Below are 20,282 nucleotides of genomic sequence, written 5' to 3'. Positions count from 1 at the left end.
GCGGCCCAAAAAGCAGGCGGCGGATCCCGCGCTGGCCGCGAGTGCGTTTGCTTAGCCGTCCGCCCAAAACAAAAGCGCATCCGTCCGCCCCGTGCCCATCGGTGGAAATTAAAGCCGGGAAACCCGATCGATTTTAGGTGTGTTCGGTGAGAACCCACGCGGGCCCGGGGAGAACACGCAAACTCCGCACAGGAAGGCCGGAGCCCGCCGGATTCGAACTCGGGCCCCTTTGCCTTGAGGCGGACGCGCTAGCTAGCCGTGTGCCGAACCGCCCGTGCGCCAGTCTCTTTTTTTTTTTTTTTTTAATCAAACGGAGCCATGCGGACAGACGCAAAAAGGCGCGGTTTCAATCGTCCCGCTTACATGTAAACAAGGCCTTGAGTTCCAAACTTGCTATAGGATCCTACTTCCCATTTCGTCAAATATAAAGCGCGAGTTCTTCCGCCGGCGCCTACAGCATGCAGCGGCGAACATCTGTGGCCCGCGTTGCCATGCAGCGTCATAAGCGACTCAGCCACCCAAAAAAAAGCACCCTTGGGAAATGGAATGTAGCCAACGCAAAGGCTGTAAATTGCATTTGCGGCTCAGTCATGCGCCTTGCCGTTAAATTAGCCACAAAATAGAATTTCACGAGCGGTAAAGGGATCACCGAATTTGACGAATCGGCCGCCCGGAGGCCGCGAAAACGACATTGAAATTTTCCCGAGATTTAGGGTGGGCGAGGTTTAACCCTAACCCGCCTAATTAGGACGTCAAACTGACAAGGACGCTCCGCCTTCCCGGGAAGCGTTTTCACGGCGACGGCGGCTCGCGGCGACTCCGGGCCGCCGTCGTCTGATCTTCTGAGGCGCCGGCACGTCACAAAGGAGGAGGAGGAGAAAAGGCCCGTGGGAAAGCTCTCCCGGTACTCCGTACTCCGGTCCGTGTGTCCGCCAGGCTGAAAAGGTGAAGGTTCAAAGCCAGGCTGACGTGTGCTCATTTTGTCCCGCGCGCCCCTCAATCTTGTCCTTTCCTAATTCGTTAGCAACATTTTGCGCAACGGAGGAAGCTTCAAGTCCATCCGTGCCGATTAGCTAGTAAAATTGGAACGGGTAGCCAACCAAACTGATAAACGTCTATCTCCAAATGAGAACGTCTTTTTCTAGTTGCTAACTATCCAGTCAACTAGCTAGCTAATCAATGGCTGAACGTTTGCTCAATTGATTTATTTGCTTGTTTAGTTATTGATGAGCTATTTGGCTGGCTTGCCGCCGGCTTGATTAGCCACCAGGACATCTGTTAGCTAGTTAGCTTGAAAGACTTGAAAGTCTTGAAAAATGTTCTTATTTGGAGAGGGAGCTTTATTAGCTTGCTTTGTCTGTTAGTTCGCCAATTCGCAATTCGGTGGGGAGTTTTTCATTGTTTTTTTTGCTTGCTTAGTTCGTGATGTTACTTAGCTAGCGAGCTGCCTGGCTAGTTAGTAGTTACCTACCAGGACATCTGTTAGCTAGACGGACTTTTTCTCATTTAGAGACGTTTATTAGCTTGCTTTGTCCATTAGTGCGCTTATGAAGACATAGTTTGCATTCATTTGCTTACTTACTTAATGATGACTTTTTTCAAACAACTAGCTAGCTCCCTGGATAATTACCCCCCAGGACCCCCCCAGGACATCAATTAGCCACTTAGCTTGAAAGACATTTTCTCATTTGGAGATGGATGTTTATTAGCTTGGTTAGTCCATTAATATGCCAATGAAAATGTCGTTTCCGATTTGGTGTTTTTTTTTTTGTAAGGTTTTACTGCGTCCTCGTGACATCTAAGTAGCCTGTTCATTTATTGTTTATTTCTTCAAATGATTAGTTAGTGGGAATGAAATATAAATCCAGGCATCTTCCGCCATCCATCTAAAAAAGCTCGCGGCCTGCTCATTCTGCATTTTGGGAATAACTAATTGCAGTAAATCATCCAATAATCAACACGGCCCAGTCTATTTTATTTGCATCTTACATCATCCTCCACAAAACAATAGGCTGTTTGTTCGCAAAGAAAAATCACAAGATGGAAACTGAATCACCGCCCGCTCACGTTTGTCAACATTTTCTATTGTTTCCTTCCTTTTGCTAAAATAACCAAAATCCCCCAAATATTAGCCGTCGAACTTTTAATTACAGCAAAACAGCAAGAGCGAAGAATTATGCGTTGAGGTTTTTTCTTTTCCCCAGGGAGACTTTTAGCGCATGTTAATCTCTTCCTTGGCGTTCCCTGCCACTGCGTTCATTTGCATGATAATAAAAGAGGCCGTGAAATCAAACTAGGAAGTGTGTGTGCGAGCGAGTGTTTAATTTAACGAGGGGAGAGAGGGAAAGGGGGGATTTTTTTTTTTCTTTTTGCCGCCTATTCATAAATCCTGCATTATTTATGCTCGGGCTGCCAGCCCTCGTGATACGCCCCAACATGCCCGACGCGTGCTTTTTTTTTTTTTTTCCTAGAGACAATGCCTTAAATGTTTTATTTCCCGGTATCATCCCCCCCGGCTATGAAAGCGGGCTCGGTGCTCGGCTGTATCCAATTAGCTGCACGCCGGCTGCACAGGTGATCCAAAGAAAAAAGTTGAACGGGTCATTTCGCAGAGAATGACCCCCCCACCGCTCAAAAGGAGACGGCAAAAAGAAAAAAAAAATGGGGGGGATGACATCACCTTCCAAAATCACGACGCACGGCGGCAGATGCAAGACAAAAAAACGTATTCCAAGGGAAGATTATGCTGCGCTCGATGCGCCCCCGTCTGTCATTCGGTCATCGGCTCGGACTTTGAGGAGAGCTTCAAACCAAGGCCGGTCCTGATCCCGGCATTCGGTGTTCTCGCCACCGCTTTAAATCCCTGCAAACTCCCTTTTTTTCTTTTCTTGAGCTTTTGCTGAAAAATACGGTCGGTCCCTTGATTTACGAGTTTAATTCATTCAGTAAGCCAGTTCATAACTCAACTTGTATCCGGTCAATTTTCTCTCTTGAAATTATGAGAGGTGAAATCCCATGAATCCGTCCCAGCGCCCCAAACAACATTTCTTAATAAAGACAGCTAGCGGCGTATTGTGCATGTGATAGATGAAGATCCGGGCTGGCCGGCGCTGGTCGTTTAGGAACTCAACCGGCTAGTTTGCGCTGTTTTATTTAGCCGCTTAGTCATTCCGCTCAGCGGTTGCTATTTTACACTCGTTACTTTATTGGCTAGCTAGCAGAACGGGTCGAATCTTGAACGGCGACGCGGCCTGCCAACACTCCGCCGCTCAATCATCCCTTTGCTCATGAGCTCGGTGAGCGTTTGATCCTCATCCATAAAACAAAGCCTTTTAGTCAAAGGGCCCGCATGGTGACGGAATAGACCGACAGACGCTGGCGTTTCACACGACGACGGCGAGCCACGCTTGACCACAAAGAACGCAAATGAAGACAACCGAAGCACAAACCATTCGACCGTTAAACCGAACGTCGTGAATTTGGTCGGGGATTCTATGGGATTCCGAGTCCCAGTGGTATATCTTGGTGGAATCGGAAGTGGCAATTTTTCAGCTCATCATTTATGCCGTAAGTTTTTTTGGTTTTTTTTTCCAGAAAAAAAAACAAAGAAAGGGTGTAGACGGATGGCAAGCGGCATTGTTGAACGCTCAAGCGCACGCAGAGAATTTGTTTGTCCCCACAGCACGTCGGGCGTTTGTGTGCTGGATGCTCATGTTTTTTGGACTAACGTGTATAATATAGGGGCCCCGCAGCCATGTAGCATTTGGCGGCATGCGCCCGCCGCGTGCTACATTCACGCAGTCGAACTCATTAACTATGTGTGGCGAACTTCTGATCCCGCGGGGTATTGACTTTCATTCCCCACACTGCCGGAGCCGGCAATTTGGAACCTTAACGTTCTCCTAAACAAACCCGCCATTTGGAAAACGCACAGTGAGAAATGCAGGCGGGGGGGGGCGCCTCCCAACCTGACGCGTTTTATTCTGAACACGGCGGGGATTTTGCGGAGAGGGCAGCGATCTGCTCTCGAATGGAGATCGCAAAAGTCCGCTCCACTCCATTGAAGCTTTTTTAGACTATTTTTACATTTATTCCGGCCCTCTAACGGACACCATAATGTGGCCCACGATAAAAATCACTTTTTTGACAATACGTTTCATTGTTGTAAAATTCTAAAAAAAAAAAAAGGGAAAAACTCCCAACTTTTAACTGTTGAAATGGTAGCTGCAAAGGTCATCAGCATGTCTAAGAAAATGTAATTAAGCAAAGAATTCCTGATAGTTTTGAAGCCCTGTGCAGTTTTTTGGGGTCCGCATGATTCCGGCAGGATTTTAGCCAAGGAATGGCACACTACTCCCACAAGTGCGATAACGAGGCGCTTGTGCCTTGTTGAACTTTGGGTGAGATTTCAGCTCCCCTGTGTCTTCTTTCAGTGCTTTGAAGGGATCAAAAAAAACGGCGGAATGAAGTTTCGCTCATCTTATTTTTCATTTCCGCGGCTCGGCAGAATCTCCGACGAAGCGGAGTGAAATTTGGTACCTGAAGTTTTAAAAGGGTTTACGTTGGGCTGAGCCGGATTTGTCCGAGTAGCGAATATCAGCGCCCCGCTTCCCCGGGCGGCCTCGCCAAGAAGCCGGCGAGGGCGGCCCGGCCGGCGCGTGGCGGAACGAGCCCCGGACGGGCCGCCTTTAATCCCGCGTCGACGCGCCGAGGCGGACCTGTTAGCGGCGCGCCCCGGCCAATCCCGCGGCGCCCGCCCGCCCGCGCCCTGACCTTGGGCCGGCGGATTTTCCTCCGGGGCAGGGCGGCAAAGGGCGGAGGATCCCCGGCGTACGAAGGACTCGCGGGAGAGGGCGCTCGGCGGCCAATGGCGGGCCGGCCGGGAAAAGCGGCGGCCAATGGCGGAGGCCCGCTCCGCGCTCTGCCTCTAGCGTCTGGCTGGCTGGCTGTTACCAGGTCACTGTGCCTGCCCGCCGCCTCGGAATAATCTGTCTCATTGGGTCAGTGTGCCTCGCGCGACGCGCCTGACTGGCTGCCCGGGCGCACGCCGTTGCTAGGGAGCTCAGCCAATGGCGGCGCGGCTGCCCGTTTCTAGGCAGCTTTTTGCGCCGCCTGTTTTGGCGGGAGACAGCAGATGAAGGAGGTGCGGGGGGGGTGAAGTGGAGCATGCGATGGGCCGCTTGTGTGTGTGTTTATGCGCACGTGCAAGTCGTCTTGCTTTTCTGATGCAACCGTCTCCCGGGCTACTCCAAAACATTGTTGCGCGTGCGTGCGTGCGCGCGCGCGCACGAGCGTGTGTATTTTCCCTCTCCCGTTCTATCCTCGCCTACCCTTCCTTCCTGTCCTCGCAGGAAACCAGAACCAATTGCGGCGCTGTTGCCACCGGAGCGGGGAGGGGAGGTTTGTTTTGCCTCCGCTTTTATCCCCCGGTACCTCCCCGTCCGCAGTTACCGTAGAAACAAGAGCATCTTCGACTCTATTTCCATCCGCCGCTTCCATCTCTCAACGATTTTTTGTTTTTTTTTTCATCGAGACGGCAACCGACCCGCAGACGAGAGCGGCCAATCGGGAGCGCGCGCTTTAAAGAGAGAGCGTATAAAAGCGGCGAGCGGCAACTTTAGACGACAAGCGGCAAACGCCGACGACATCCGTTGGAGCGCCGCGCCGGGAAGAACGGCGCCATGTTCTCCCCCGATTTCAAGGTCCCGTCTCAAGCCAAAGCGAGCCCGAAACGTCATTCTCGCCACGCCCTCTCGAGCGTACGCTCACGTAAATGTTCGCCGCCTGTCAAAGCGCGAGATTTTTCCTCCCTTTCGGGCACTCTTTTTTTTCTTGACAATCGCACCGTGTTTTTATGGTTCGTATGTGGCCCTACAATACTGTATACAAGGTGGTGGTCGACGACCGGTGACCGGTGGCCTGCGCTGAGGCCGCGGCGCAGCCGCCTTGGAGAAGCGCGCGAGTCGAGGCCCGTGAGCGTAACTTGCGGCTGCCTGGGCTTGTGCAGCCGCGTCGCATCTCGTTAAACTTTGAATCGCGTGCTTTACATCAAGCGTCTCAGTCGCTTGGCACGTCCCGTCAAAGCGAGCGCACTTTCGTTTTGGTCCGGCCGCCGTTCGCACAAAGCATCAGTTATCCCGGGAAGCGCTTCACCAAACGGCCAATATATTGCGGAGGAGTCGTCCCTCGCGCCCGGCCCCAGACTGACGGCTGAATAGGCTCCTAATAAATTGGCTGTAAAAATCTGAGGGAAAAAAAAAAAAAAAGCTGGCAATTCATTTGCACGTTTTCCCCGCTTCTGTATAGGATTAAGTTGAATTGAGGTGGCGCTAAAAGTGGTGTCGGCGCTCACTGCCGGGGACGCGCGTGCTTCAAACGTCTTACCTTTGGATGAACCCGAAGCCAGAACGCCTCTACCCGGGCTTCAAATCCGAGCTACAAACACACTTTCCATGCACCCGATCGCTTACTTTGCACAAAACAAGATTTATGCTAACAGAGGAACTTAGATTTAGAAAAAAAAAAAAATTCTTCTGAATGGATTTGAGCTTCGCGAGCGGCGCTCGGATTCGGGAGGACGAGCGAAGAGCGGAGAACAAAGGCGGTCCGGGCGCGGAGGCTCATCGGGCAAACGCTTTGATTTCAAGGCCCTCACCTCCTTCCCACCTCAAACGCGCGGAAGGCCACAAAAATGGGGTGAAAAAAGTTTGGGGACGGCGTGGATGTGAGAAGCGACGGGCGTGAGACTGCAAATTGAGGCCGTCGCTCAGGTGATTTGCAATCCAGATGCGCTTAACGGCAACCTTCCCGCAAAGCCGCGAGTCCTTGGCTAATACGCTAATGGACTACAATTGAAATTCTGGGAGCCGTTGTTTGGGAAACGCTAATTAGTTATTGATAACGAGCCCTAACAGGAGGGGGGAAACCGCCGCGCGCCGGCCGGGCTAATGACTTTTTCAAATGACCCGCCTATTAAAAACGGGGCTGCCGGTGTGCAATTACAACTTCAAACCGCGGCTAAACGCTCGCAAGCGCCACCGGGACTCCCATTCTTTGTTTTCCCTTCTTTTACTTAGCAAATAGAAGACATGACATGCCAGAGGCCTTTCTCCGCTCATCTCCACCGGAAGCCTCTGGAAAAAGGACGATCGGAATGCGGTCATTCATTTCGGGGCCTGTTTGAATGCCGTCGCTAACCAAAACAGCAGCACCGACGGTACGGGGTGACACAATGAAATGGAGAAACTGTTCTCTTACTTTTCTTCAGCTTGTTTCAATGGGATGTTTTTGCCACACCCTGCCCTTGTTTCTTTGGTCAAACTGCCCCAAGGATTGAGATTTATTGCACACTTTACACCCATTTCTTCTTGATGAAACACAATTCCCGTGTGTCTTTGGGAGCCTTTCCAGCCAGGTTTTTGTCGTGTTGAAATCAGCTTGTTTTGCTAGGATGTTTTAGCCACTCTATCACATTTCTTCTCTATTTCTTTGGTGGAACTGGCCCAAGGATTGAGAATCCCAGATGTTTTGTCTTGTTCTGATGGGCTGTTTTAGCCACTCTATCCCATTTATTGCCAATTCAACTACACAAAGTTACACACGCACACAGACCAAAAAAAAGACAGTGTCACTGGCACACAACCTAAGTATTTTACATGAGCAAAATTCTCACCTACGGCACTAAAAGCGTTCATCACTTGAAAGTGGCTCGGGATCTTCAGCCGGCCCGGCTGTCAAGTCACGGGCCGGCAAGCCGGTTTGGCGCCAATGATTGTTTTGTAAACTGGCTAAATTGCTTGTATGCGGCGATGTGCATTTTATTTGGTCTTAAACTCCAATTTCACTCGATGTTTATTGTCTGGAGCGCCGCCTCCCATCTGCACTTGAGTAAATAAACACTGGCCGACTCTATGTGCAGAAAGACTGTAATTACCCTCAAAACTACTCCTTAATTTACACCATCTTAAATGTAGTGGGGGGGGGGGGGGGGGGATTTGCTTGGCTGCTGCGCTTTTGCAAGTAGCAATACTTTGTGCTAGTAATGAGGCGGCGAGGGCCCGTATCAATATTTGATGGCGGATTATGCAGAATAACTGACACAATGTTGTGCTTTTCCATCAGAACACACGCCCTCCTGCTTTCGAGAGAGAGAGAGAGAGAGAGAAAGACACCCAAAAGGTAAGAAAACATTTTGGGCGCGGTCCCTATTTTTTCCTGTGACATTTTTGAAGGCCGCCACAGCTGGCCGGAGGGCGCAAAGTTGAGAACGCGCTCCGTCAAAGGGCGGCGGCGGCGGCGGCGGCGGGGCCTGACCCCAAGCTCCCCGGGGCCGTTATGGAGCGCTCCGGCTTTCCCTTGCTCCGGCGTCCTGGCGTAACCCCTTGATTCGCTTCTTTCTTTCCTCTCGCTGTCCAATATTTTTTTGCCCCCTCGTTTTCAACCCCCGCATTAGGGGGCGCACTTATCACTGCATAACTCGAAATAGACCCATTTTTTTCAACATATCTGTGTTTGAATAACATTCGTTCATATTTGAAAGAAGCGATGATACGGACACAGGACGTATTCCCCGCTCCTTTAGAGCGCCTCATCGTCTGCCGCGAGTGCTTTTTTTCCCTCCTTAAAAAATCATATTTGGGCTTCTATCCACGCTTGTTTGTTTTTTTGTTTTCTCTCTACGGCCCGCGAGTCATGAATAAAACTGTCCTGAAAGGAAACAAACACGGCCGATGCGCCGGTATCCGTTTGTCGCCCTGACAGCAACAAGGCGGCGGCGGCGGCGGCAATTGGGCGCGGGGGGCGCCTCCGTCCGCCGCCGCCTTCCAATCAGCCGGCGAGGCGGTCACGTGCCCGCCGCGGCTCCTGCGCGTTTGGCGCCCCTCCACGTGTCGGGCCGGGCCGAGCGGGAGGCGGGACCAAAACAAAGCCGCCCATTGGCTCGCGCCCTATCACCAGCTTTTGGCGGCTAAAGGAGGAAGGGCTCTCTTAAAGGGACCCGCTTTGTTTTCATTTCGGCCGAAGACCGGGAACCCCAGCGCCGGCCTGTCTTGGTTATCAAATGTGGGGGTCACTTTTCCTCGCGAGGGTGGCAGGCTTGCCGGCGCCTATCTCAGCTGGCTTCGGGCATTAGGCGGGGCTCACCCTCTACGGGGGAACGGCGGAGAAAACGGGACGTGAACTGGGGTCCCTGACCTGTGAGGCGGACGTGCCTTGTTGTGTAAAATAGAATCAAATAATCAACATCTAGGAAATTAGTGTTATTTTGAATTTGCAAAGGAACGAACGATCGATCGATTGATCGATTGATTGATTGATTGATTGATTGATTGATCGATCGATCGATTGATTGGGGTGTGCAAAACACAATAATAATAATAATAACCATGATAGAGTTTCACGAATGCGAAGTTTTGGGCAGCTCTAAAATGGAGCGCGCAGTAATGTGGCGCTAAATGTTGCTTTTTTTGAATGGATGATCAAAACGGACTTTTTTCCTGGTTCAAATCGAGGCTTATTTCCGCTTTGTCTTGATTTCCTCGAAAGGGAGGAAACGAACGGAAAAGAATGTTTGATGGAGCCGATGATGTGTGATGTGTTTTTGTCAAGCCCCCCCCCCTCCCCATCCGCCAACCCCCCCTCCCAGCAGCTGCAAGGAAGGGGTGTGCTCTCCCGGCCGGGCGGGCGGAGTCTCCGGCAAAAGTCGGGCAAAACGCGAGCCCCGCGCCGCCTCTCGCCAAACACAGCAACACGCCGATCCAAGCGCACCGCGGGCGGGGGACTTTAACGCCGATCTCCCGGGAAACGAGAACAAAAATCCAGGCCGCTTGCCAAGATAGCACCCATTAGAACGGAAAGCGCTTTTGCTGGCGGTGAGTTCCCCCCCCCCCTCTTTTTGTCGTTGTCTTCTTTTGTTTTTGTTTTGGTTTTCTGTTGGGCGCGACCGCGGACGAGCGAGCGGCATGTCCGGGCAAACAACCGGCTTTGGGACTGAGTGGTTCGGGGCTTGACGGCACTTTTACAAATAAGCGTAAAGGACTTTTCTTCGCGTTAGTTCGGCCGAGTTCGGGTGCCCCCCCCCCCCCTACACACACACACACACACACACACACACACCCATCGTCGCTTGTTTTTGTCAAGTTTGCCTTTGCTCAAGTTTCAAGTCGCGCGAGGAGACTCGGACGCGAAAGAGCCCAATTGAATGATAAAAGATCCCCGTATTGACATTCTTTCGCTGCTCGGAAGACGTCGCGACAAAAGGATCAGTCGATGCGTTTGAAAAAAAGATATATTTACATACCACAGAGATACTTTGTTTCGTTGCATTTTTCTGCTATTGGCCATAAAGAGTCGTTGAAATGTAATAGAAATATATGTGTTACGACACCTCAAGCAGAACCCGTTGAAACAAAATCGTAATGCGTTCTTATCTGCGGTTTGATTGTCGGGAGACAACTAAAGCACGTTCCGTCTGTAATGTCGCAAAAAATGCGCGGCAAACGCCGCCGTTGACTGCCGCCGGATCTCCGGGATCTCCGCTGCAGTTTTGGAGCGCCGCGGCCAATTCGTGAGAATCTCGCTTCTTTTTTTTCTTTCCTTTTTCTTTCCCTGCGTCCCGAGCGTGCCGCGTCGCGAGGGAGAAGCGCCGGCGCGCAGATGGAGCGGCAGAGGGACACGCTTTAGTGGTGGCTGGCAGGCCCGGCAGGCCCGGCCTCCCGTGCCCTCCTCTGCCCCCCGCCCCGCCGCAACCTGCCCCCGGGGGGCACGCGGCCAAGCTTGCGACTAGCGATGATGCGCGCGATGCGTCTGACAGCAGGGCCCGAGCAGATTGCGTCGGGATGCTCCCTTGGCTTGGGCGGCGCGGGCCCGAGATCGCATTCTGACGCTGTGATGTCCCCAAGCAAAAATAAGATCGACAGATTGAAAATCCTCGGTTTTATTCTTTCAACAAAATATTGGCTGCGTGACTCGTTTAGCGCAAATTAACCTTCTTGTTTTTAAACCGCCCTGTCACTGGTAAACTCTTTTTAAGACGTTGAATGGTGCTTCCATTAATGTCCACTGGGAGGCACACTGCACTTAGAAAAAAAATCCTTCGAAAAATAATGGTTTTATTTTGAAAATAACTTTATCACATACCACCGTTAAAATGATACAGAAAGCAAGTTCTTGACTAGCTTGAGCAAAACATTTTTGCAAGTTGTGTTTTGAGAGCCAAGATCCAAAGATCGTCTGACATCATGGAAATTCAGCATATTGATTGGCCTAGACACGCTAAGGCGTCATGTATGCATCCTTCTTAGGTTTCGCTCCAAAATCACGCCGGGAAGCTAAAACAAACGGGATGGCCAACTCACGATTGTCAAAGAAATGGCTCGTACAGTCAACTCTGCAAGCGGCCAATCACGTTTCTCCTCGGTTTGTCAGATGACGTAAAAAGAAAAGCGCTGATGGAAAGCTTGCCTTTTCAACCTCGCGGTCATCGGCCCGCGTTGTTTTGCTCATGTTCATCCTTCTTTGACTTGACAAGGTCAACGGGGACGCGTCCATCCCATGCCATGCCATGCCATCCCATGCCATGCCATGCCATCCCATCCCATCCCATCCCATCCCATCCCATCCCATCCCATCCCATCCCATCCCATCCCATCCCATCCCATCCCATCCCATGCTCATTTGTCTGCACTCGCACAACAAAAGGAGACAGAAGACGAAAGCAAAAAAACGACAAATTGAGAAGGACGAAGAGATGGCGGGCAGGCAGCGGCGCCTTGCCAGCCAGGGAAGCCAGCGCTTCAACGCTGGCGGGGCGGAGCGAGAGCCGTTATCTCCTTGTCAAGCGGCGGCCATGCCGCGGCGTGAGTCGCGTGGGGGCACAACATCAATACGACCCAAATCACTCAAAGCGAGAACAGGGCGTGCGGGTCGCGCTATGCGCCGTGAGCGTAGCGACCCTAGGGCGGGGTCACGCTTATCCGGGTTTATTATTACACCGGGGCAGTCACCGGGGTAGACCAACAACTTACTTACTGTATGATGACGGCAGCAAATGTTTTAGGGCGCGAAAGGTTTTTTCCTTTCCGGGGGGGTTGAGCTCCGGGAAGCCGTCGACACTCGTCGGCCCATCTTGGCTCTCTGCTCGTCCCGCCGCCCGCACTCTCCATTCTTCACCTCTTCACCTCAAAGTTGGCACAGCATCTGGCTCATCTTTGGCAGTTTGACAAAACAGCTGGATGATACTGCAGCTCGCGCCCTCGCCAAGGAGCGCCACCGCGCCCGTCTTATTTTTAGGCCCGGTGACCCGGTCGAGCTCGGAGGCGTCCGACTCGCGCCGCCCGGGAATCGTCGGCTTCCGCCGCCGAGGGAGCGAGAGCGAGAGAGGGAAAAAAAAGAAGCACCTGTGTGGACGTTTTGGCTGGCGCCGAAATGAGCGCTTGGCACGTCGGCGTGAGCAGCTTGACGAAACGCGCCCGCTTTTGCGGGCTTTCCGCCCACGCCGGGCCTTTCCGTACATCCGTCCGCCAGATGAGCGACATACGAAGCCGCGCTAAGCCGCACGCTTTGCCGTTTGTCTGTTAGCGTTACCTCACACAAGCGTAAGCCTCTTAGCCGCCATGACGGTGACTAATGATATATCAGCATTTATTGTTGTCGCGCCGAGATCGTTTTCCATCTGCCGGAGGGCAAAGTTTCCGCCGATAACACGCGTCGTCGTATGTTTTTTGCCGTTTCCCCTCCGAACGGATGGCGTTTTTTTCAAGTTTGCCCGCCGCGTCCGCAGGAATTTCACCGCTGAGGCGTCCGATGGACGATGAGGAGGAGGACACGTCGCGACCCGTCTCGCAGATCTGGGGGGCGCCCTTCCGGGACCTCAAGTCGGAAGAGCCGCCCTCGCGCATGGAATCTGGCCCGGCGCCCGGCGGCGGCGCCATCGTGCCGCGACTCCACGACAACAACAACGGCATCGACGCGCCGGCCTGCGGTCTGCGAATGCAGCATCGCGGATCGTTTCACGGTAAGAGCAGCCCAACTTCCTGTCCAATCTTTTTTTCAGCCAAGTAGCAGGGTAAAGCATTTTTGGGTGCTTAAGAAAAAAAGGCTTCAAACCGGAGTGCTGTGCCGCCCATGACGACGGTGACCCCTCCCAACCGAAGCCGTTAAAAAAAAAAAATACTGCGTCGACACAACGGTAACATGCCTGCTTACCGCAACATCCTGCCTTCAGCACAGACTCAACATTTCTGCGCGTTTTAAAAGAAGAGCCGCACCGATAGTTTTTCAACACAACGTAACATGCCCGGTTGCGTCTACCGGTGGAAGTTGCCCCCGGCAGCCAGTAAAATAGCTGTTCAACCTCAAAATCGATTGATGGTCCTCCTTCTGCTTACTGGAATGTTGCCCCCTTACGGCTAGTAAAAGATAAGCAGCGCCGGACTATAAGCCGCAGGGTTCAAAGCACGTGAGGAAAAGGTTGCTACTTATAGTCCGAAAATGACATTATATACTTCCTCCTCTGTAGCGTACAGTTAGTACAGAGGGCCTTTGTACGCCGTATCTTATTTATGTACTTATTTTTAAGAGTTCCGCTCTAGTGACAAAATCTTGTGGTTTTGATGCGGCGCTTCCGAAAAACATGTTGATATCCGTAAATAGCTCTCGTGTCACGTAACGGACTGGCCGACAAATAAACGCACCCGTTGAACCGGCTTATTGTTTCAGCGCATCCTAATCACGTGGCTGTGACACCACCCCGGGCCAACGGAGCGCCTTTCGTCTGTTGACTCGGCGAGCGTCACGCCGCCGACGCCATTGTTTCGGCCCGCGTGGCCGTCGTGATCCAAAGCGCTAATGGGTGTCATACCCTTGGCCGCGTCCCAATTTCACACACAAATGCGCGGCATGCGACACATGACACGGAGAGAGAGAAAAAAAGGAGCGCGCCGAAAATTCCCACGGAGCGGAGAGAGTGCAGAGATCCATGCCGGAGGCGAGGAGTAAACTCGCTCACACGGCCTGCAGAAGCGCAATTCTTTCCATCCTTTGGAGGATTTCCATAGAACGGTTGTATATGTGTTATCCCGTGTATACGAATACTTTTTGTTGGCGTCGGGGAAAGAAGGTATCGGCCATTGCATGGACTGATAGTATATGGGCACATACACCCCATACGGTACATCCCCCACAATCGTAAACTGCCGTAACGTCTCCTCTAATCTTTCAGCGCGGCAAAGTGCCCTGGGAGGAGATCTGCTAAGGTGCACATCGCTGTCCGTTCTCCTCGCGAGTAAAAGTCTTCCTTCCGGTTTGTTGTTTGTGAAATGTTCTGGGTCGGCCGACCCTGACAGATTTGGTCCAACCTGTTTCGGCATAGCGCTGGATTCGCTCGGAACTCGACTCGCGAGTTGAATTTGTTCCATGACCAAGAATTTCCATAGCTCAATTTACCCGTAAGTGGAATCGGTTGTTCCCATTGAGGTCAATTGAAATGAAAGTCTCGTTCCAGCTGCGCCGCCGTTGTGTCAAATAGAGGGAAATAATCAACACCATTAATACACGAATAATGCGTGGCAGAAATGGGCTGCTGCCGCAAATGGCCCCCCAGGCCGTCCGTGCTTTGGACACCCCTGTTTTAGACGATTGCATTTCTTGACACGCAAGATTTTGATCGCTTTTTCTTCCACATCCTCCTCGTGGTATTTTTGCCAATGTTGAATTTTGACATGCTGTCACCACGTGGGTGAAATTTCAGCTCCCTTCTGTCTTCTCAGTACAACCCATGCTCTCCTCGTAGGCAACGGCGCCTTGCGCTCGCACTTGCCCATGTGGTTCCGGCCCCTGGAGGACCGGGGAGCCCGCCCGGCCCCGGCGGAGGAGGAGAGGCGGCGGAGGCGGAGGCGGGAGGAGGACGACAGGATGGCGGAGAGGCCCGGCCGGCGGGGGGCGGCGCTGAGCGCGGAGGCGCAGATCGGACGGAAGCTTCGCGAGATCGGAGACAAGTTCCAGCAGGATCACATCGACGTGGTAAGCGTGGGGCTACGTTTCGAGCCGCGTTCGCCATTTCTTTCTGCCTCCGCTTCCCGTTTGCAGTATTTAGCGTATTTTCCGCACTATGAGGCGCACGGGATTATAAGGCGCACCTTCAACGAAAGGCCTATTTTAAAAGGGTTTTTAAATATAGGGCGCACCGCATTATAAGGCCCATCGAATAGAAGCTACAGGAGTGGCGCTATGCATCCACTAGATGGGGCTGCGCTATAGGGAATCAAAACACAAACAATCAGATAAGTCAATCAAAGTTTATTAAGGAATGCTGCCTACTGCGACTAGTAAAAACTGTACATTTACAACTCAAAGTAGTGGTAAAAATGGAGGAATTTACATGAATTTAACTTACAGTTCATTTACAAATGAAAACTCGCCGTTACACGTCGTCTGAGGCTCAATGGACTGTAAGGCCCGTTGTCAGCTTTTGAGAAAACTGAAGGCTTTTTGGTGCGCCATATAGTGCGCAAATTACGGCAATTGGGCATCGCAATTTTCCGGCTGGTAAGTCAGAAGGGAACCACAAATTGGCCTAAACGTTATTTTTCGTCCCCCCCAAAAAGCCCAAAGCGACTGTTTGTTTGTTTGACGTAAGAAAAGTCAAGCATGCGACGTCACCGTTTGCTTTTCTTCCGCCACGGCAGTTCCTGCGGCAGCAGAGGCGAAACCTGCCCGCCTGGATGCGCCTGACCATGGCCGTCTTGGGCTTCCTCTTCCGCGGGCCGCCGCCCCTCCCCGGCCTCGGGGCGGAGCACAGATGAGGGCCCCGCCCCCGCCGTCACCGGACCAGACTTTTTACACACGCCGCTGTAAGATGGAACACGGGTTTGGCCTTTTTTTGCTTTTTGGGGAGAAAAAAAAACTCTGGTCGCCGCTGGACGGAGGCTGATGCCATTTTCTTTTGGCGTTTGTTTTTTTTTTTTTTTTTTCCCCACCCACTTATTTTTCTGCCCAAGAAGAAGCCGCTGAGTTTGAAGAGATATTTTGGAATTATGACTTTGTAAGATGACCTATTTTGTACAGCTTCTTCTCGGAAGTCACCTGTCATCCTGCCTTAGCGTTCTTTCCCGCCGCCGCATCCAGGAACCCGTCGCCGTTATGGTTTTTTTTTTTTTTTTTTTGCCTAATTCCTCCCTTGCTTGCTTCCTGTGACTGACTGTTTCACAGCGGCTGTGAGCTTTTTTGATCATCCCGGCCGCCTACTTGAATTTCAGGCGGCCTTTTTGTCAGCGGCCCGGCGCGCAGTCAGGGAAACACGTAAACAATCAAAAACCGCCGGGAAACTCCTCGGGACAATCTTTTGGAGCCGGAGCGGAGGATGAGCAATATTCGCAAAAGGCAAGCCCGCCTGGCTGGAGGCGGGTTACGCTTTTTTTTTTTTTTTTTTAATGCAGTGCCACGGCTGACCCGCGATTAGCGCCGCAGTGCTACAGGCCACCCGAACTGTCGAAAAGTACAAAAAGAAGACGAAACCATTAGCATGTTTGGTGATTGCGTTCGATCTTCGTCGCAATTTTTTCCGGGGCCCGTGCATTTACAAAACTGACCTGCGAGCGGCGCTATGGTGCGACAGACCATCCGAACTGCTGGAAAGTACAAGAAGAAGAAGAAACCGTTATCGTGTTTGGCGTCGGATTCAAGTTTCATCGCGACTTTTTTTTTCCCCCTCATGCAGTACCAAAACCGACCTGAGAGTGGCGCTACAGGCCGTCCGAACTGCCGAAAAGTACAAAAAAAAGAACTTTTTGTGATTGCGCTTAGGATTTTGGTCGCGGCCGACTCGCCGACGACCGGCAGACTGACGTCCAACTTTTCCGATGGTTTTTCCGACGGTCGTCGGCTCAGGATAAACTCCGGCTGACAATCAGGCGAAGGCTTACTTTGAAATTGAGGCCGATTGCTCGTTTTTTGTTTTTGTTTTTTTTTTAACCCCTCGAGAGCCGCCGCCGACTTTGTTCCCGCGGCTTTTCGTACGAGCCCGTGGGACGGACGGCGTCGTCCGGCGTTCCCGCGCGCTACCTCGCTACTGGCCCCATTGGGCTAGGTCCACCCCGAACGCTCGGGCTCTCCAAACGTTTCTTTTCCTTTCCGTTGGCGGCACGTTTGAAGCCTATTCAAACAAAAAGAGCTGTTTTCATGAGCCCTAGTCAAATGGTAGTAAGAGACGAAATGTCGGCATCTTGTGTTTTGCTCTGATCCTTTTTTTTCGGACCTATTTTTTGGAAAACGAGGCGTTTAACGTGTTGACGAGGAGGAGGAGAACCGCGTCCTTTTCATTTGTAAAATTAGCGCAAGCGCCCTCCGCCGGCCGTGAAAAATGGAATCCCAAAAATGTGGCGCCACGGCGGTGCCCTACACGCTAGCTTCCTTTTACCCGTCGCCACGTTCGTTTCTCAGATGGTCTCGGGTGGCGTTTTCTGCCGCGCGCTCTTATGTCAGGTTTTTGCTTGTATCTCAAGTCCCACAAGCTTTTGAGATTGAATAATGACACGCCCCCAACAGTAATGGTTTTTGCGCAACGTAGTCGCCGTCGCGTTGACAAGCAACCGTTAAATTTGATTTTCTTCCCATTTTCTTTTCCGAGGGGGGGACCACTCGACAGCGTGATGTTGTATTTATTGTTTGTTTTTTGTTTTTTGGCGTTTCCTTCGGTGAGATCCTCACGGCGGGTTTCCTGCGATTAGCAAACGCTGAGCCAATCGATTCCCCTTAGCCCAGCTCGGCGCGGGCGGCGCCGGCTTACTCCCCCCCCCCCCGACTTCCCGACATCACCCGCGTTTATTTATTTCCTTATTTATTTGCGGTGTATATTTGCTACTGTACAGGCGCTAGCTGCTTGTGTCGTACACTCACTCGGTCGTACTTGTGGTGTTTGATGTGCGTGGAGGCGGGGCCTGTGTGGCGAGAAAGCAAGGGGCGGGGCATCCGGGTCCACTTGGGACTTCTGTTCTAATATTCTCCTAATATGACTCGACTTTATTCTCATAACGATGCAATCGTTCAGCCTTACGTTTTCCCTCTGTAAGATTATAACTTTATCATTATAAAATGCGGAATCATTTGCTGGTAATGTTAGATGAATGTTTTTATTTTTCAAAATTTAGATTTTCTCTTTTGTGTTGTTGTTACATTTTATTTGTGAGAAACAATTTTTTTGCTAATATTAACGTTTCAGTTTTCCCTAAATGTTAGTCATTCCTATAAACGTTTTTTTGGCCTTTTACCACAATTTTACTCTTATGAAATTGGACAAAAATGGTAGTACGTTTTCACTACTTTAATAGTGTAACATTGTTTATAAAATTACAGTTTTGCCATTGAACTTGCTACTGCAATAATAAATAAAAAAGCTCAAAGTAGTTTATATTTTACCATTATATAATATATAATGGTATAATATAAACAAGTTTGAGCTTTTTTTGTTTGAATAATGACGTTATTTCTTTAAGTTTTCATATTTTAATATTCAATTACCATTCATATATTATAGTTATGCTAATTATCATGATTATATATATCAATATATGTACAATATCATTAAAAATAAAAATTATATTTTGATTTCTTATATTTTATTATTTTTTTAACCTCACATTATGACGTTAGGTTAAAAAAAAAGAGCGAGAGAGAATCAAAGCGGGAATGTTAGGAGTCGACGTCGGCCGAGGCCCCGCGGCGACCCGGCGTAGCCTAGCTTAGCGCTGGCGCGTCCTGCCGAGTGGCGGCGACAATCAAAAAGTTTGCATTTGGTGCCTTGCCCGCCATTTTCTCGCCACACCTTTTTCGACTGTTTGCTGGCTACGTGCATTGTACAAACAAACAAAGACAATTTTGTCGTTGCTGTTATCGTTTTTTTTGTTTGTTTTTTTTCTACTTCTTTTTGTAAAACACACTGAAGGAGGAGGAAGGAGCGGCCTCCAAACTGCTGGGGTTTCTTGGACTTTTTTTCCGTTTTCTACAATTTAGATAAGAATTTGACAGCGTTTGTACTGAGGCTTTTTCAATTTTTCTAACCTAACAAGAGCAAACAACAACGCTCTTTTTTTTCTACGATTTTTCAATGTTGTGGCATTTTTTTGAAGATGAAAACATTTGGGACAAGTCACTCAGTTCAAGGGCTTTTTTTCAATCGATGTAAATGGAATCAAAAAAAAAAAACCAGATGCATGTGGGACATTCCTGATTCTGAGGAGAAAAATACAATCTGTCTGGAAGGGTGTTTTTGAATGTAATTTAATGAAGCGGCGAAGATCACGTGACCCGTGTCCCTTCCATCGACTTGAACGGCGGGCGCGGCCTCTTTTTCTTTCCGTGTGCTTTTCTTTTTTTCTCTCCTCGGCCTTCCCAAGCCGGGATTTCAGCGCGTCCGACACTTTGCGAGGCCCGGTCCAGATGTAGCAGTTTGAGGTTTTCTCGGGGCGGGAGGACGCGGCTTCACCGGGATTTGCTTTTGTGGTGCAATACGCTGTACATAAGAGCTTGGCTCGGCGCAATCTTACAATCTCTTCATTTCTTCTCTTGTTCAATGGCTACTTTTTGCTGTTGTACTTTCATTTTTCATTAAAAATTTATGGACAGCTGAAAAGTCAGCCTCCGTGTTTTTCTTCCTTCAAATAGGATTCAGTGAAACCAAAGCGTATTCATTCACAATTGACTCTTCGGAGTGCCTTGTTGTCCGCAACAAGTGTGTGTGTGTGTGTGTGTGTGTGTGTGTGTGTGTGTGTGTTGCGCGCGTCACATACAGCACGGGTGTCGAACAGCGGTCGTGGAGGCCCGCCATCCTGCACCTTTTCCCCTTTCCTCGCTCCAACACAGATGTTTCACTCTCGCTCGCATTTTATTTCTTTATTATTATTTGGGGAGGGGGCTTACATCCTCCAACACATCTGATTCAAATGATCGGAGTGGTTATCACTTATCAGGCTTCCACCGATGAGCTGACCATTTGACTCAGGCGTGTTGGAGGACGGAAGCCTCAAAAACATGCGGGGTAGCGGCCGTTGCCGACGTCATCAAATTGGTCGCGCTGCTCTCGGTGGCGCGTAGTAAATAAATAGAGGAAATATAGAGAAGAAAGCTTATGAGATAAGAGTGCAATTTTTGTTTGGGGTTTTTTGGTGAAAACATGTAAACACAGGAAATTGCTAGACAGTTAGCATCCATCCATTCCAGGTTTGGAGCATTAGCATTTGATTGACAGTTGAGCTTGGGCGTGGTTAATCACCTTCAGCGGACACGCCCAC

At 50.6% G+C, this 20,282-nt stretch overlaps 1 protein-coding gene across 1 annotated transcript; it reads left to right on the top strand.

Annotated features, from left to right (window-relative positions):
• Positions 1-9,630: 9,630 nt before the first annotated feature.
• Positions 9,631-19,624, top strand: LOC148406791 (uncharacterized). The gene is made up of 4 exons (XM_088404074.1): positions 9,631-9,869; positions 12,779-13,012; positions 14,789-15,018; positions 15,684-19,624. The coding sequence occupies exons 2-4, from the start codon at positions 12,802-12,804 to the stop codon at positions 15,798-15,800; spliced, it is 558 nt and encodes a 185-aa protein (XP_088260200.1). The 5' UTR covers positions 9,631-9,869; positions 12,779-12,801; the 3' UTR covers positions 15,801-19,624.
• Positions 19,625-20,282: the final 658 nt, after the last annotated feature.

Source organism: Hippichthys cyanospilos, chromosome 20, assembly GCF_059441005.1.
Source record: "Hippichthys cyanospilos isolate Australia breed blue-spotted pipefish chromosome 20, RoL_Hcya_1.0, whole genome shotgun sequence".
NCBI lineage: Eukaryota > Metazoa > Chordata > Actinopteri > Syngnathiformes > Syngnathidae > Hippichthys > Hippichthys cyanospilos.
The sequence above is the reverse complement of the archived record's forward strand: the minus strand, read 5'-3'. Positions and strand labels throughout refer to the sequence as shown.